The sequence below is a fragment of the Zonotrichia albicollis genome, chromosome 2, assembly GCF_047830755.1.
Source record: "Zonotrichia albicollis isolate bZonAlb1 chromosome 2, bZonAlb1.hap1, whole genome shotgun sequence".
Classification (NCBI taxonomy): Eukaryota; Metazoa; Chordata; class Aves; order Passeriformes; family Passerellidae; genus Zonotrichia; species Zonotrichia albicollis.
In genome coordinates, this window is record NC_133820.1 from 77,590,280 (window position 1) to 77,607,569 (window position 17,290).

The following is a 17,290-nucleotide window of genomic DNA, read 5'->3' on the forward strand; positions in this document are numbered from 1 at the left end:
AGAGGTAAAGGCAAAGACCTTTACAATATCAGAATAGCTCCACTTCCCAATGTGATCAACATATACTAGAGAGGAGTAGCCTGAAACACTGTAAAAATGCCACCAGTGCCTAAAATCCAGGCGTTATTTGTCTTAGCACGGGGTTTTAATAAAATACCTTACACTGTATCCATTGAGTTAAACTTGTCTGGGACTTCCCTCTAGCACTGAGGCAACAGGGAATGAAATGGTCTCAGTTTTACTCCAAACACTGTCATCCTCAAACAATGGCAGTCGCATTCAAACAGCATGCTGTAGCATTGTCCAGTGGCTGTGATAACCCCTGGACTCTTGACACTATTAATTGGCACAAGCCAAAAGTATTGCTGAGTTGTCTTCAACGTTTGTTCACATAGACAACTGGCTTTCACCAATTAAAAAATAAAAAAAAAGTCCCCAAACCAAACCAAGAAAGAAATCTCATTGAGATATTTAATTAATATCGTTTCTGTGTTGCAAGAACCTAAGGGTCCTTTTGCTTAAAGGCGAGTTCCTGCTTGCTACATCCCTGCTGTCTGCTCTGTGTGTGTTATTCGCTATAACACTGACAAAGGCACTTGACAGTACTTTAATTAAAGACTCTCCCAAATAAAGTTTAATTAAAAGCTATACTGTAGGGCTTGAACCTCCTCCATGTATGAAATATTCTCTTTTTTTTTTCAGAGGTGTATAAATAAATCAAGGATTTTTAGTTTTCTATTGCTTAAATGGATTTTGCTTTTCCAGTTTCATTAACAGTATGAAAGCACCAACCTGCTCTTCTGATCACTGTTGGGAATGCATGCTAATTAGATGTCCGATGCTAATTAAATTTCCTGATATAGGAAATCTATAGTAACTTCACAGCTCTTTTGTATCTTCAAAGGCGGGCTCCCACAGTCACCAATAGCAGAAAAACAACAGAATATCAATCTGTAGTTTTAGTCTTCTCTGAACTATTGAAGCAAAATTGAAAATAATGAAATCTTGAGTTTTAAGGTCAAGAAAGAAGCACTACCTAAGAAAATAAGGTGAAGAAACACTCATCTGTATAACTGCTATATTGAATTCTTAAAAGATCAAAGACTACACATCCATCTATCCCAGGGCACTAAGATCTCAACCATAGATTTTTTTTTTGCTATCAATCACCTTGCTGCTTGAAATATGAACCGTACTTTCTGCATAGCCATTGCAGCTGTCTGTGTTGGCTTCCGATTTCCTCAGCTGGCTCACAAGGAGTAGATATGCAAAAGAGGAAGGTTTGTTTCCTATTAAGTTACAGTTCTGCTATATCACAGACAAAACATACTTTGTCTAGTTGAATAAACCCCAAAAATGCAACAAAGTGTGGATAGATTAATGAAGTCACATATTTTTTACTGGTCAAATATATGCTTTACAAAAAACAGTGGTAAAGCTGTTTTGATTTATCTTTGTGAGCATATGTATAGAACAAGAAGCATATCATTTAGATGGAGTGTTTTTCTAATAAATTCATCATCTACATAATTTGAATTATACAAGTCATAATTACATTATAATGTAGCTGTCATTAGAAAACTTTGTGCATATTTCAGATAAAACAATATGTAGACACTACATTATAAATTTGTTTACAAAAATGTAAGTTAAATATATATATAAATCCTAAAACACTTCCAAAACAACCCCAAGACTGACCTAACACAGAGTTTATAGAATATATTTAACACATGTCAATTTTTTCAGCTTTAATCGAATTCTGCTTTACAGGTACATCAATGACATGACTTTAAAATAATGTAATTATTCACACTGAATCTTCACGGAAACTTCAACACCCTTTATTATCTTTAAATCAGTACCGTTGGTTGTCTAATTTTCTGTGCTTCTTAGATTGGCAGGTGCCTTCACTCAGGAGCTACTCTAATCAAGGCTGTGCAAGATTTAATGCTCTCCTGGTTCACCACGTCATTCTACCTTGCCAATTATTTAGAAATCTATTTGTGTACAGAACCATCGAATCACAGAGTAAGCTGAGTTAGAAGGGACCCTCGGGGATCACTGAGTTCAGCTCTAAGCCCTGCACCTACCCCAAGAGTCACACCATGTGCCTGAGTTCACTGTCCAAATGCTCCTTGAACTCTGTCAGTCTTGATGTCATGGCCACTTCCCTGGGGAGCCTCTTTCAGTGCCCAATCTCCTCTGAGTGAAGGAGATTCAGCCTGAATGTCCCCTGAGACATCTGTGGGCCCCTCCCTTGGGTTCTGTGGTGGCCACCACAGAGAAGAGATCAGTGTCTGCCTCTCCTCTTCCCCTCAAGGGGAAGTTGCAGACTGCAATGCGGTCTTACCGTCAGTCTTCTCGACGCTGAACAGACCAAGTGAACTCACCTGCTCCTCAAGCCCCTTCACAAATCTCATGGCCCTCCTTTGGACACTCTGTAATAATTTAATGCCTTTCTTAATATTGTGGTGCCCAAAATCACACACAGGACTCAAGGTGAGGCCGCCCCAGTGCAGAGCAGAGAAGGACAAACCCCTCCCCATGCTCAACTGGGAATGCTGTGCCTGCTGCACCCCAGGACTATTTTTCCCTATGTGTCTGGTGTCTCCCTTTTGATGAACTTTAATTCTGATATTTTGCAACCATATTAGATTATATTGGTGGAGGGTCTGATATCAGTTTATGATATCTTCACCTATAATAATGCTTATTATAGATACATATATTTTAAACTTCTAAACCTTCTGCTTAATATGTATGATTCACACACGTAAAAATGAAATAATTTCACTAGATTATGAAAAAATATAAGCTTGACTGAATTACAGATAACAAGACGTGGAAACGGTTCCATCTTTTAAATCACATCGAAACATATTTGCACTGTAATATTCTTAACTTCTACATTTTCGCAAACAAGTCCATGTTCAGCTATGTTTTTTCTGATTTGTTCAGTTGTCCCCAAGGAAAACCTTCTCTATAACAGCAGCAACTATCAGTGGGGTTTTTTTTTTAAGCTCCTTGAGTTAAGAAGGTAATGACAGGAAAAAGAAAATGGGAGTAAATAACTGCCCATTTGTCAAAACTGTTTTCTATTCCTGAGGTGAAACAATAAAGAGCTAAGCTGGTTACAGACACGAGTTGCTGAAAAAACTTTTTCACACGTGCAATCAGTAATTGGAATTTGGCAGCCAGATTCTTCAGATATTCTGCCTCAGTCTAGACAGGTGTGTGCTCCCAGTTAGAGATCAAAAGTCTGAAAGGGAATTTCTGTTGGCTTCTGTGCTTCTGGGTATCAAAACACTGGCTATATTCTTAAATTTCCACTTGTCCACATCCATGCAGCACAAGACTGGTGGTAAATAAGGAATCAGAGTGCAAGAAAGGAGATAAGAAACTATGAATATAGATAAATCATATGAGATGATGGAAACAAAATGGGAAAATAAAAAAGGTTTTTCTTTGGCAAGGTTAAGGGAAAACAGAGTGATTAACTGAGAAGCCTAGATTGTATCTAATTTCAATAAATTGAGTAAGTTTGGGACTATTTCCTTGGAATTCACAAATCATATGAGTTGTCACTGAATTCTCCATAGGACTTTTGAATGCCCTTACCCTCTGTGCAAGGTTGGCCACATTAATGATAAGCTGTGTATCTAAGTTACACCCACCATGTGTTAGAGAGACTGCTATTTGGATTTGGCTAAAACTTCCAGGATCAGTAGAGAAAATTATGTTCCAGTGCTTGCAAGCCTTCCCCAGCCTTGTTTAATTTCTTAGCATAATTGTAGCTAGGAAATTTAGGTGTCTGCTAAGATATCTGATGCAGAGAAAAGGAATGCAGAAAGAAATAATCCCACACCAACTCCAGGAGACAAGGAGACAGAAACAAAGAATAAATAAGGAAAAATAAGAATAAATCAGGATAAAGAACCTGATGGAAAGAGAAATGCAAGATAGAGTAATCAAAACCAGAATGATCTATGGCACCCCATATATTTAATCTTTTAGCATTTAAAATTGTCTTACATTTCCCAACCCTCATCACTCTTCTATTGTCATTAAGTGTTTGTGAAACTTGCAAGTGTAAACTTAAAGCATTTTAAAGTCTTATTTGGTCTCCAAAATGAGTTATAAAAAAAGAATAATGGTGTATTACCACTTCAATTGAAAGACATTAGAGATCTTGCTTATCATCCTAAATTCCTAATTCTTCAAGGTGATGTTACAATAGTACATTGTTGCCATTTCTGAGGCAGTTTGGACTGTGTGACTGTTTAAATGAATGAATATTACAGATGCAAATTCATATGAAGCAAATTAGAAAACATACAAATTATACTAGCTGTGGAGTTCTCTTTTCATCCATATGTGAAGTCTGGCCCTTATTTGTCTTACACCAAAAAGAAACTTTTTAGTTTTACATGACCTGAGTACATCATACAGCATAGAGAATCAAGGAACATAAAGGAGCTGAAAATTTTAAACATTTTTGGTAAGCAGAAGTTTATTTCTTCTACTTTTTCATTGCTTCATCCAGTCTCCAAAGTTCTCAAAAATAACCGTAAAGTTCTTAGATATCTTCATTAATCTTGAAAATGTTTATCTTTTTTCCCCTCCCTTTCTTCTGAATCTCCTTCTTTCCCTAATCTACACTTACATGCTATCTCTTGCTGTCAACAACAACTCTTTTGCATCTTTTCAGGTGATACATTTTAGTGAATACTGAGGCAAAAGAACAATTCAGTACTTTAGGATTTCCACAGTTTTCATTCCAGGGGAACAACACTGTCCCTTCTCTCACTTCCTCTATCTTTAACCTCCCTCCTACAAAACGATTTAACATTACCTGTAGTCTTTTTGCTGTTCTGTGCCAAGGTATTCTTGATTTTGCCCCAGTATTCCTGCGCCATTCATTCACCAAGGAATCAGATTGTATCCTTCTTATTGAACTATTTCATTTCATGGATCCCTAGCTTGAAACCCTCAAAATGATGTGCAAAGCCACAGCTGAAGGGAGTAGGAATTACCCTTCTAACGTGTAGAGTACTACCTAAATCACGGTCTTACATTCCTAGAACATTTATTTCTCAAACATTGTTCTCAAAAAGAGTATTTTTAGCTTAAATTATGCTTATTTGCCATTTCTGTTTTCTATTAAGATGGTAAAGCTATTATGTCATAAAAACCCCAGAACATATCCTGATTAAATACAAAGCAAAGTGTAACTTGTGATTAAATTCTAATATGTGTATTTAAAGCAGATTAAAACTGCAGAGTTTGGGGTATCTATTTAAAATTGAATCTAAATCAAATATACAATAGAATCATCATGATAAAGTATGGTTAATTTAAACAATATAAGGATGTATTTTAGGAAACAAATAGAACACAGTATATATTTTATACTTATGTGATTCAAGGCAAATATAATAGGGAGTCCCATTCCTTCAATTACCTTATTTTGTAATATTTGCATTCTTTTTTTCAGATTAATGCACTTCATTTAAAATGTGCATAACAAGTTGCTTAAGAAGTATAAATCTCAAATCTATAATGCATTAAAATATAAAAACTACTCAGAAGAGAGCTTTGAGTTATGAACTCTGAATTGTGAGTTATTCATAAGTTTACACTTCAAAATAGAGTACCAGTATATGAAGGGAAATGAAAGTGAAAGCATCTGGCTCATAATAAAACCTTTTAAAATATTTGCTTATTCAAACTTCACATTTTTTCTTTCAAATTTGTAATGATTTATGCAATTATTTAAACTGAGATTTTGATTTAAAAAGCAATATAAGATTATTCTTTAAAAAATACAACTGTTCCTTCAGTGATCTTACATAATTTGAGTTATGAGGGTGTAAGACATTCCTTTTAAGTATTTGAAAACCAAGAAAAATATATAATTTTCTTGACTATCCTATTGAACTTGACAAGTCTGAAATATTGAACAGTTTGGAGAAAAATAATATTTTGAATTCATCCCCAGAAATGGTAAATAAATATTTTTGGATTATTATGTTTAAAAATAAAAACATTTATACAAAAATACAATTGATTGGAAAGTAGCAAACAAAAATATCAACATCTGCCTCTATAGGAAGTATTTATACAATGTATGCACCACAATACCTGTATATGCAAACTGAACAAGGTCCCACAGCGCATTGGGGTCTATGCCTTCCATTTTGATCTCTTCTTGCTTGGCTTCACAAACATCACTTGTAAACATGGCAGCAAAGTAGTCAGAGACAGAACTGAGGACAAGTCTGCAGAAAAAGTAAGAAACTGGTGTAATTTGCTTGGATATGTGTATTATAAATGTCATATTTTTATAAACTTCTTTAAAAATTATTTTCATAATAATTAATTAAATCATTCTGTATTTTGCTGCCAACGTGCATTAATAATCCTCCTAACATTTTTTAATTATTAGGAGGAATATATTATTAATGCATTTTGGCAGCAAAATACAGAATGACATTTGATTCTAATTTGATTTTGCCTCCTATGATATGAAGCAAATGGTACTTTAGTATATGACTATAAAACAGACATAGAAATTGGCACTCAGTCTTTCTGATAATCTTCCAATCATGCAGATGTCCCAACTGTTAACAAGATAATCTCCCAGTATCAAATCATCAATTTCATATTAGCAGGCATTTCATAATCCAGAGGTACTCTTCTTTGTTCCTAAAGGCTTATTTGTTATCAACTTTAATAAGAGCATGTGACTTTAGACAATCTATATACCTACTAAATATAATCTGCTAAACTGTTAGTAGCTTACATGCTACTCACTAAAAACACATAATAAAATCACTGTGTAATACAATGTTTTTGTTAACAAACATGTCCAAGGAAAACAGTTTGAAAATACCTACAAAATGTTCATAGCTTGCTGTTTAGGGATCGGATATAGATAAATCAATACTGCAGCAGTATCAGATACTACTGTAATTACTGGGGCTTTAAGTTAAGGCATTCTTCCAAATACCATCTACAGTGAAATTTTGATTTTGTTAGGACTGAATATTCACAGATGAACTTGAGATAGAAGTGTGGTACAGCTATAGATAGTGCACTATGTGCCTCCATAAAGATGGTCACATTTCTGGATTAATTTGAAAACATAATGTACAAACATATTAATAAAAAAACATTACAATCACAAGTGGATAACTTGAAAACCAAGTGAAAAACAATTAGCCTTTTGTATATTGTTAGCTAGTTTGCACAGGGCAAATTATTATTTTAAAAATTAGGGAAGATAAACAAGTTAATTCTTATCAGCCACCATAGTAATTGATTGTCTTTGCTCTCAGCTCACCCTGATAGCTAAGTAAATATGACAGCTTGAATTGGCTTCGTAATTTTACAGTGCTTTAAGCTGCTACATTTTACCAGCAAGTAGGGCAGACTGAAGACATATATATGATCCTCTAAGGACGGGAAATTATTAAATAGGTATAGTACTTTTATCACATTTTATGTTGTGCTCAACTCCAGCAATCATGAATTTTAGAAGGAAACACCCTAATTCATAAACAATTCACACTTATATTTATGTAATGACTAAACATCAAGAGATGACTACAAAAACATGAACTTAGAAATAGACTTTGGTGCTGCCACTAGAAACTCCTAATTTACTATTTTTGTCATCACTGTGGAACTACTACTTCTGCATTTGCTTCTTTATTCTATCTTATTTATATATTATTATATTTGTAAATCTCTTCTAGTACTTTTTCTGACCACTTATAAATAAGTGATTTTATTGTTCATTGATGCTTCAATAAAAGCATCACAAAAAATCACAGAAAGTAAAAACGTGATGATTTGATATGAGATCAAAATTCTCACAGATATCAGAGATGAAATTTAGGTATGTGATAGAGATTTTCATTTGAGACCCTTTCATTCATGGAGATTTAATTTAATTTAATTTTGCATTAGCTGTTGCTTCAGATTTACGAGGCATCATTTAAATTCAGCTATGGATATTCAATTTGATCACTTGCCAAAAGCAAGGCCAAAACCCTTGGCCTGCATCCAAAAAAAAAAAAGGGAAAAATGACTGAACAGAAATTTTAATACACCAGCTAATGATCACTGAAAATATTTTGAAAAGGTAATATCTTGTATTTTAAATTCACATGATTTATGTTCAGCAGTTACTTATTATAATCATACTGTGTATGTGTGTGTGTGTGTTTATATATATATATATATATATATATATAAATGGTCAAAATAAAAACAAAAAAGCCCAAAAACAACAGAGGTAAGGCAGAAAATAAATAACAGAAGGATTAAATCTCTTTCACAAACTTCTACAAAAATGTGTGATTTTCCACAGTTTGTGTGAGGAAAGTCAAAGATGTTATCTAATGGATTTAATCTGCAATGGAGAATTCAGTCTACAAGAGCACACAAGAGTCAGTCCAAAGTGGGAAAAATAAAGAAAAATAAATGAGACACATGTCAGGTCCTCAGCATTACCCATTTTTATTAGAAGATTATCCCTACTGGTTTGTACCACCTATCAAAGAAGATGGCTTAAATGAGCAGAAAGGTTCTGTGATGTAGCAGCTCACCTACAGAAGCAAGACAAGCTTTTGAACATAGTGATAAAAAAAACTGGATTATTTTTTTAAGTGTCTTATGTTAATCAATAGTTAACAGAAATACTGAATCAGCTATTTCATCAACTTACTATAACCAAAGTTTCAAGACACTAACTTTGCCTTGGGAAGTGCTCTGCAAGTTGAACTGAAGAAAGGGGAACTTGCTAATTACACTTGATTCTGAAAGGTGACACCTTTTGTAAATCTTTATTGTATTCCAGGGTTGAGATGGAAGATCAAAAGTGAGAAATCAAAGAGATCAATTAATTTGTAATGATCTGCTGCTTTTTGTAGTTCAGAAGACTCCAAACAGCCCTAAATCTTGGTTTAAAGGCATGTTGACCTACTAATCAAAAAAGGTCAGGTGGCTGAGGATGTCACCTTTTCAACTTTGGATCTGGCAGTGAGAATACATAATAAACTCTTTCATCCTTGAGACTCATAGCAGGTAACTCATGTCTTAAAATGAGTTTGTGAACCCAGAAAGATTTTCTCCTGATTAAGAGACATCTTTCTCTTTACAGCTAATTTCAGCCTGATCAATTTGTGGTTTCTTTTGTAAGTAATCTATATGACTGATTAGAGTTGTGACCTTTTTTCCCAGGATATCAGGTTTTGTTTTAGTTTATTATAGAATATTTCTTTGCTACTTTCACAACTGTTTTCATGTTCACTTTTGATAGAGAATTGCCTAACCACTGATGATGCATTTATTAATTAAAAGAAGTAAACAAACCTTGATCATTTAAAATCTTTAGGAAAACTCTTACAATATTTTACTACCAACTGAGTAGAATATCAGATGTTATTTGCAGTAAAAAATCGTAGGCAAGACACTATTTTTTCTCCATGCATATTATGCTAATACATATATGAGCTGAATATTCTCAAGAACTGGGCCCATGAGAATCTCAAGAGGTTTAACTGGACCAAGTGCAAGGAGCTGCATGTGGGTTAGGGCAACCCCCAGTATCAATCCAGGCTGAGGGATGAATGGACAGAAAACAGCCCTGCTGAGACTGTCTTGGTGATGCTTCTGGATGAGAGGCTGGAATACACACTCACAGCGGCCCAGAAAGCCAAACTTGTTCTGGGCTGCATCAAAAGAGTGGTGACCAGCAGGGTGAGGGAGGAGATTCTGCCCCTCTACTCTGCTTTGGTGAAACCCCACTTGGAGTACTGCATACAAACAGCTTTCATTTACAAAGATTCTAGGGAAAAAATTATAATACTTGGAATTTTTCCACACTACATTTTAATTTTCATTGACCTTTTTTCAGATGGCATTGTGAAAGTATGTGTATATATATATGTATCTATAGACATATATATGCATTCATAAGTATTACTTATTTTAAAAAGCTGCATAAGTATTACTTATTTTAAGCTCTGAGTTCTGAAAGGAATAAAATCTCACATTCAATAAATACTGGTATAATTCACAGCATAGGAAGGACATCAACCTCTTAGAGTGAGTCACCAAAATGGTTAGGGGGATGGAGCATCTCTCTCATAGGAAAAGATTGAGGGAATTCGGCTTTTTCAGCCTAGAAAAGACTTAGGGATTACTTAATTGCTGCCTTTCAGTACCTGAAAGAGCCTTTAAAAAAGTGGAAAGAGACACTTTATATGGCCATGTAGTGATAGCACAAGGGAGAATGGTTTCAAAGTAAAAGAGTAGGCTCTTTCACCCTTCAAAGTCCATTACAGTTACTGCACCTTTTTCCAGTCCATAAAGTAATAGCATTAGTATTCTGGTTTAATACAGTAATAAAATATGTCTAGCTGGAAAGGACCTTTAAGGATCCTAAACAAAAATAAAGCATGTGATTAAGCACATGATTAGATGCTCCTTGAACTCTTACCACTTCGCTGGGAGGACTGTTGGAACAACTTACCATCCTTCTGCTGCAGAACCTTTTTCTAATCTGAACTTCCCCTGACTTCAATCCATTTCCTTGAGTCCTGTCCCTGGTCACCAGACAGATGAGATCACCTCCCCTTCTGCTGCTCCCCTCAAGGAAGCTGTAGACTGAGGTCATCCCTCAGCCTTCTTTTCTGTAGGATGAATGAGCCCAATGACCTCAGCTGCTCTCCTTATCAATTTTTCCTTCAAAACCTTTCACCACCTTGGATGCCCTCCTCTGGACACGCTCCAACAGTGTGATATCCATATATTGTGGCTCCCAGAACTGCACACAACACTCAAGGTGTACCAGCACAGAGCAGAGGGAGGCAATCACCCCTTGATGGGCTGGTGATGTTGTGCCTGGTGCTTCCCAGAGCATGGCTGGCCCTTTGCTGCCAGGGCACTGCTGACTCTCATTCAACTTACCAGCAACACAAATCCTCCTTTCAAGATTATCAATCAAGGTTTAAATTAAAAGCTCATCTAAATTGCCTTGCTGCTCCCTCTGATAGCAGGAATTTTTGCTGTTGTTGTTGTTCTTTCCCAACTATATTACTTGAATTAATTGTTTATAAACTCACAGACAGTGGGTTGTGTTAAACAACTCTGTTCAGATGAGTTTAGATGATACAGGAAGTTCCTCAAACTTTACAGATATCTGGGAATAACACAGAGCTGCTGTACTGCTGTCTGTGTTTTCCACATGGATCTGTTACTGATTAGTGACAGAAAGCAGGTCTTCAGACTATTATGTGCATCTTCAGACTAATGTGCATTTTTCCTCTTTCACTCCCTGCTTCTAGACTTTCCTTCCTTCTCCGCCCAGTTCTCCTTTCTTTTCTGCCTAGTTCTTTATTCTTTCATCTTGCCTTTCAGCTAAACTTTCTCCATTAATGTTTTCCTCATTTTACTGCTACTGTTTTTTTAACTTTGTCCCTCTGTAGTAGCACTCAAAATGCATTGAAAAAAGTTGCTATTATCCAGAGCAGTGAAACAGACAACGCTAACCACATTTTGTTGAAGGAGTAATATTAAATTTGTCTTCACATGTCATTCAGATACTAGTAGAAATATTTGGGTAACCTTACTAAAGTATTTCTTTGTTTCATATGTTATTAGTAATTTTCCAATAATTCTGTACTACCTTTTCTGCCATGGTGGGAGTCACCCATGATCCTTTTCTTGATTATTGGAAAGAAAAAACAAATTTATTTTTTGATATTAAGAGAAAACAGAAGATAAAAACCTGTATTTCTCATTATACACTCAACTATACCTGACTATATTATAACAAGAACAAAAGTAGATTTCTTGTTTTCTCAACAATTGCAATGGAAGTCAGAACTGTAAACTGAGGATGTAACTCCCCTTTTACATCTTCTTTCCATTTTCCGGTTCTATTGAATTTTCAGTTTTATTGATTCGAGTCTCTGTTATATGGTAGTGTTTTAATTGGATAGGGGCAGGTGAATTTTAGCCTTATATAACATTTTTTCTTCTTTTGTTTCCCTTCAGCATAGAGTTCCTATCTTGTTTTGTGCAGCATTGCTAGTCGAAATGTCCTAATAAACTAGTCTAAGTTTAGAGATGCTCTAACATTTCTGCAGTCCTAGATGGAAGTTTTAATGAACTTTCCAGCAAAAATATTAAGATCCATCTATCATTTGCAGTGACTTTAGCTCTTTTCTTCCCAGGACTTTTGATACTTCTTCAGCAGCTGTAGAATACCGCATTTCAAGCACAGCTATCTAAAACCAGTGCAATTAATGTAAATTGCCTTCACTCAAGACCACTAAATCATTGAGGGCAAACACATACTTAATTTTATGTTGACCCATGTGATTATTACCTGATTAACAATTTTCATTTACTCTGATAGCGCCACAATATTTCTGAACAATATTTACTTCCTAAATGCACAACAGAAGTACATGGAAAATGAAAGCAGAGATGAATGATGCAGGAGAAATATAGAAACATTGCGTCAATGTAAAAAAATTGAATTAGAGAGGCCCAAAGGTCAGGCACAGATGAAGACAGCAAGGGATTTGATAGTAAAGAAGAGTTTCTGTAAAACCTTGGAAGCAAATGCAAAACTTTTGAAAGATTTTGTGCGCTGCTCAAAAAAGCTTTATTTGGCACAGTCTTTTGTTTATTATGTTTGGAGGACAAGTTTAAAGTGAAATACCAGAGTAAGCTCTACAATATTACCGAAGGACCACTCTCTCCTATCTGTAATGGATCATTACAATTTCAGGAGGTTTCTAAGGACTGGAAAAGTCAATTTTCATGTAAATCCCTAAGCAGAAGGATGTAGCTACACATAGACTTGTTTGCCTCACCAAGATCATGGAGCAAATTTGCCTGGATGACACATCCTGCACCACTAAAAACAGTGAAGATAATAAAAACTGGAACAGGTTAACAAGAGAAGAAGGTCCACAAGAGATGATAATTAAAAATTAACTATGTATGACCTCAATGGTCTAACCTTGCAGTTGACCCTGCTTTGAGCAGGGAAAGTTGAATCTGTAATTTCTAGGATTGTAATGACTACAGTAAAAAAAGCAGCTCACCGTGCTTGTCCAGATACACCTGTCTAAACAAACATAGAATAAACACTACCAAAACTTTTCCAGTTATTTGAGATTTGGAATTTTGACTACAGACCACACAGAAGTAGAAAATTACATGTAAAGGTGTCCAAAAGTTTATTAGAAAATCTAAATAGGATTAGGGGCATTATTTCATGGTTAGTCTTCTTATTAGGGCATGTTTTCAGCTCAGGATTTATATACACTGTAGAATTGAAATGACAAATGTGAAATTAAATTTACTACTAAAAGGTATGCATCCAAACTTGAAAAGCTGTATTAAAAATAGGGGAAATGAAAGAAACTAATTTACAAAACCCTATTATTTAAATATATGAATGAAGTTTCTGTCTGGTTTTACATCTCAGCATTTGGAAAATAACTTTGGCTCTGCAGTGTTATATATTGCATTTTTTTTCTTTTACTCGCTATTGTAGGAGTTGAAATATAGACTATTCAGCTTCTTTATTTAACAGGAATAGTCTCTGTGTCCATATTCACTCAGGGCAAAAGGAACTTTGTAAGGTCCAAGTTGTTAAGATGCCCTTAGATTATTCCTCTGCATCACAAAGTTAATTTGTGAGTTCAGAAATGCACTGGCTGTTTTTCTGACTTCCTGCTGGGAAACCATAATCCTGCTCTGAATTTAGTATCTCACCAGAGAAATCAGGATGCAAGCAGGAAATAGATTACTCTTGGTTTGCAGCCTTATGCAGAGTTCAGATGCAAAACTACTTGCTCACCTGGAAATTCTGAATTATTCTCTGTATTTTAATCTAAACTCTAGGACCATATTTTTATTTTCATGCATTAAACGAAAACCTATTTCTGAGATGAAAATCCCAATGAAGAAGAACTATTTAAGTTCAATTTTTATCCAAAACCAAGTTTCATAAATACTAGCTGCTTTAATACCAGATAATCTTCAGAATTTTAGAAATTAAAGTGTTCTAGAATTGTTATCCCAATAATTATAATTAAAAGTAAATAAGAATGTTTTAGCTCATTCAAAGGCACAGGTCATAGGAAGGTGTTCAGTATTCTATTCTAAGTGTCTGAGAGACTCTGTACAACAGACTTATCACAGGGTCAGGATCTTAAGCGAGAAATTATTCTGTTCAGTGTAGCTGTACCGCGCCCCATTTCAGAAATTCACATTCTCTTCACATAAGAACAGCATCACAGCAGGGAGAATTGTTAGTCATACTCACCATCAGTTTGCTAGTTGAGTGCTACTTGAACTTTTGAAAGCTGTACAAAAAAACCCTCACCTTCAAAGCCCCAACCTTCAAACTCACCTTTTCCAGCCACTTAGACTTGTGTTTTAAGAAAGAGGAAATAATCATAAGGGGCAACAGGAAACACTGTTCTAAGAAATACACCGGCCCAAAACATTACCTTTTGTAATTTCAGTTCTTTCTGCCTATCTCCTACCTGTGTGCAGGTATCTTGCGGTCCCCAGCAATCAGAATAACATCACAGAGCTGCTGCTGCTTCAGGTAGCTCTCCATTTTCCTGAAGGTTTGCTCTGCGTGGTGAACAGCCTGGTAGAATTCCTCGGAGCTGCAGGAATCCATGTCGCAGTGGGGTGGCAAGGGGTGGCTGGCTCCTGACAGTCTGCAAACAGCAAGAGAAACCCCAGGTTGGTAAGATGTGACCAAGTCGTGACTCCATCACAGCTTCTAGAATCTGACACATGCAAATCAATGCATCCTTTGCCTGTTCTCATCACTTAAAGTACAAGAGAGAAAAATCTTACTGCATTGGGAGAGAAATGAAAAAAGCAATCCTATCTTTCCACTGATTGTGAGCAGCCACCCTAGTTCACTTTCTCAAATTCACATTCATTTTGCACTCCATGGGAAAGAAAAATAAAACTCTAATTGACTTAATTTGTAATGAATCCTGATTATTTTCCCAATGAAAAATTACATACCTAATTTTAATAAAAATATTTATTAATAAAAACTGAATTTCGCCTGCAAAGATAGCAATGTCTACATTTAAAAGAAAAAAAAAAAAACAAAAAAAAAACAAAAACCTAAAGAATAAACAGGAGAAAAATGTTTTGTTTTTCATTATACAGACATCTATTCCTAGTTTGAAGTTACTCAGTTCAGTGTTGCAGTAGAAACTCAAAGTGTCAGGAAGCACTTGTCCTTGAGGAAATTATGAAACTATGATAGAATTTTGAAATAGTTCTCAACATAGATGATACCTTCTCTTTTACAAATATTTAATGAGATTTAAATGAAAGCCTTAAGATTATATGTATGACTTGTAGTGCTGAAAATGAAGGATTTCACAGATGAAGCTAATTTTTTATTCTTCAATAGATATATAAGCTAATTTTTTATTCTTCAATAGATATATACAAAAGATTTACATAATCAATAGAAGAGCAATAGACAACTTATCTTAGTCCTGCATATGGAAAAATATTATAAATCAATTCAAAACAATCCCATTTTATATATTCTATTGAAATAGAAGTATTAAAGAGCACATAAAAACCACTTTTTATTTACAACAATAATACAACAGTTTCCTTAGTCAAGGTTTGAATTCAGTAGATACTACACACAAAAAATTATATTGAAAGATGTGTAAGAAAATGCAGTCTGCATTCCTGGTGCAGGGAAAAAAATTGAAAAGTGCATAAAAATAATCTTAAACATCAAAATGAAATGCAGCTATAAAAATATAAATAATAAAAAAACCCTACATTCTTGAGACATGCTAGTGATTTGCTTCTGAATTATGTTTTGTGGAAAAGTGTTCCACGTAGTCTCCTTCAGTCACCGTACAGGGCTCAGCAGGTTTAAGGAGGAAGGGCTGGTCCATCTTTCCATCATAGGAATCACTAGGCTCTCAGCACTCCTTTAAAGTTGCTGGAATCCTGCATAATTGAAGGTGACATGCAGGTAATTTCCCAGGGAACCAACACAGCTACTTCTGTATCTCACTCCCCAACCACCTATTCTGTGCCATGTACAGGTACTAACTTAACAGAATCAGTTATGATTTAAAATTAAGTATAGTGAATTTAAGGTCACTTAAAATTCATTTAAAATAAGTAAATTCACTTTTGTAACATTAAGTTGGATAGCAAAAAATTATCAGTTTGTTTAAATTAGTTGATATTTTTATTTTTATGCTGCAAAGGTTTTCATATACCTGAGCCTGTATATAGGGAACTGAATTGGCAAAATGTTATTAAATGTGATTTCTCAACAGAAACAGTTACAAAATGATGATTTAGAAAAAAACATTTGCCTATTTCTGTTACAGCTAATATTGTTATACTGTCAAGTACTTAATGCCAGATATTTCCTCCTGGATAAAACAAACACATTAATTCTGTGAGTGACATAATTTGCATATGTATTCCTATCCAATATGGATCCCAACCATGTTGATCAGATATCCAAGTTTATTTTCACATCTTTGGTTGATCAACTGATGCTTTCCCACAAAACTCTACTGACAGACCTAAGCTCATTAGAATGAACAGTGGGCAGATATTTCAGCTTTTTTTTTTCTTTTTATTTTCCATTTTATGTTTGTAGCCATACATAGATTTCTTTAGTTTTATTGCCAGAGAACTAGAATGTCAAGTAATTTACAAGAAATAAATTAATGCCTAATAAATGAGGTTGATAGGTTTAAACAGACATGTTTCTTCCTCTCCTTTAGGGAATTTAGAAGTGACAACAGCAGTTCTGAGATAGGAAAGTAGCAGGAAAGAGCAGATCTTAATGGGTTCGTATTGGTTTTTAGTTCAGGAGGTAGAGCTAGGTCAGCTTAAATTTGAAAATATAGGATACTAGTCCTGAATCTTTTTGCCTATTTAAAATGCTGTCTTTCCCAGGTCAGAAGAAGAGAACTATCCTGACTGAATTTATGCTGGTCCTGTGAACTAAGATTGCACTGTTATAAGCTTAGTCTATTTTGTTCTTGAATTGCTAGGCAGTGTTTGCCACAAATTTTGCTTTTTCCTGCTAGTCATTTATAAGCAACACTTTCTACCCACTAACTCAGTGTTTCTGTCACTTTGCCAGTCAATAAATGCTCAAAAGCAAGCCACCAAAAACTAAAGCATATTTTAAATATTATAATGAAAAATAGCAAGCAATAAGCTT

At 34.9% G+C, this 17,290-nt stretch overlaps 1 protein-coding gene across 1 annotated transcript in view; it reads right to left on the reverse strand.

The window, feature by feature from the left end:
• Positions 1–17,290, reverse strand: part of KLHL1 (kelch like family member 1) — a 197,316-nt gene that overhangs the window by 123,488 nt on the left and 56,538 nt on the right. Inside the window, exons 2-3 of the mRNA XM_074535514.1 lie at positions 14,583–14,765; positions 6,145–6,281 (exon numbers count right to left, since the gene is read on the reverse strand). Of these exons, the coding sequence (XP_074391615.1) occupies positions 6,145–6,281; positions 14,583–14,765 (320 nt within the window). The remainder of the gene's footprint in view (positions 1–6,144; positions 6,282–14,582; positions 14,766–17,290) is intronic.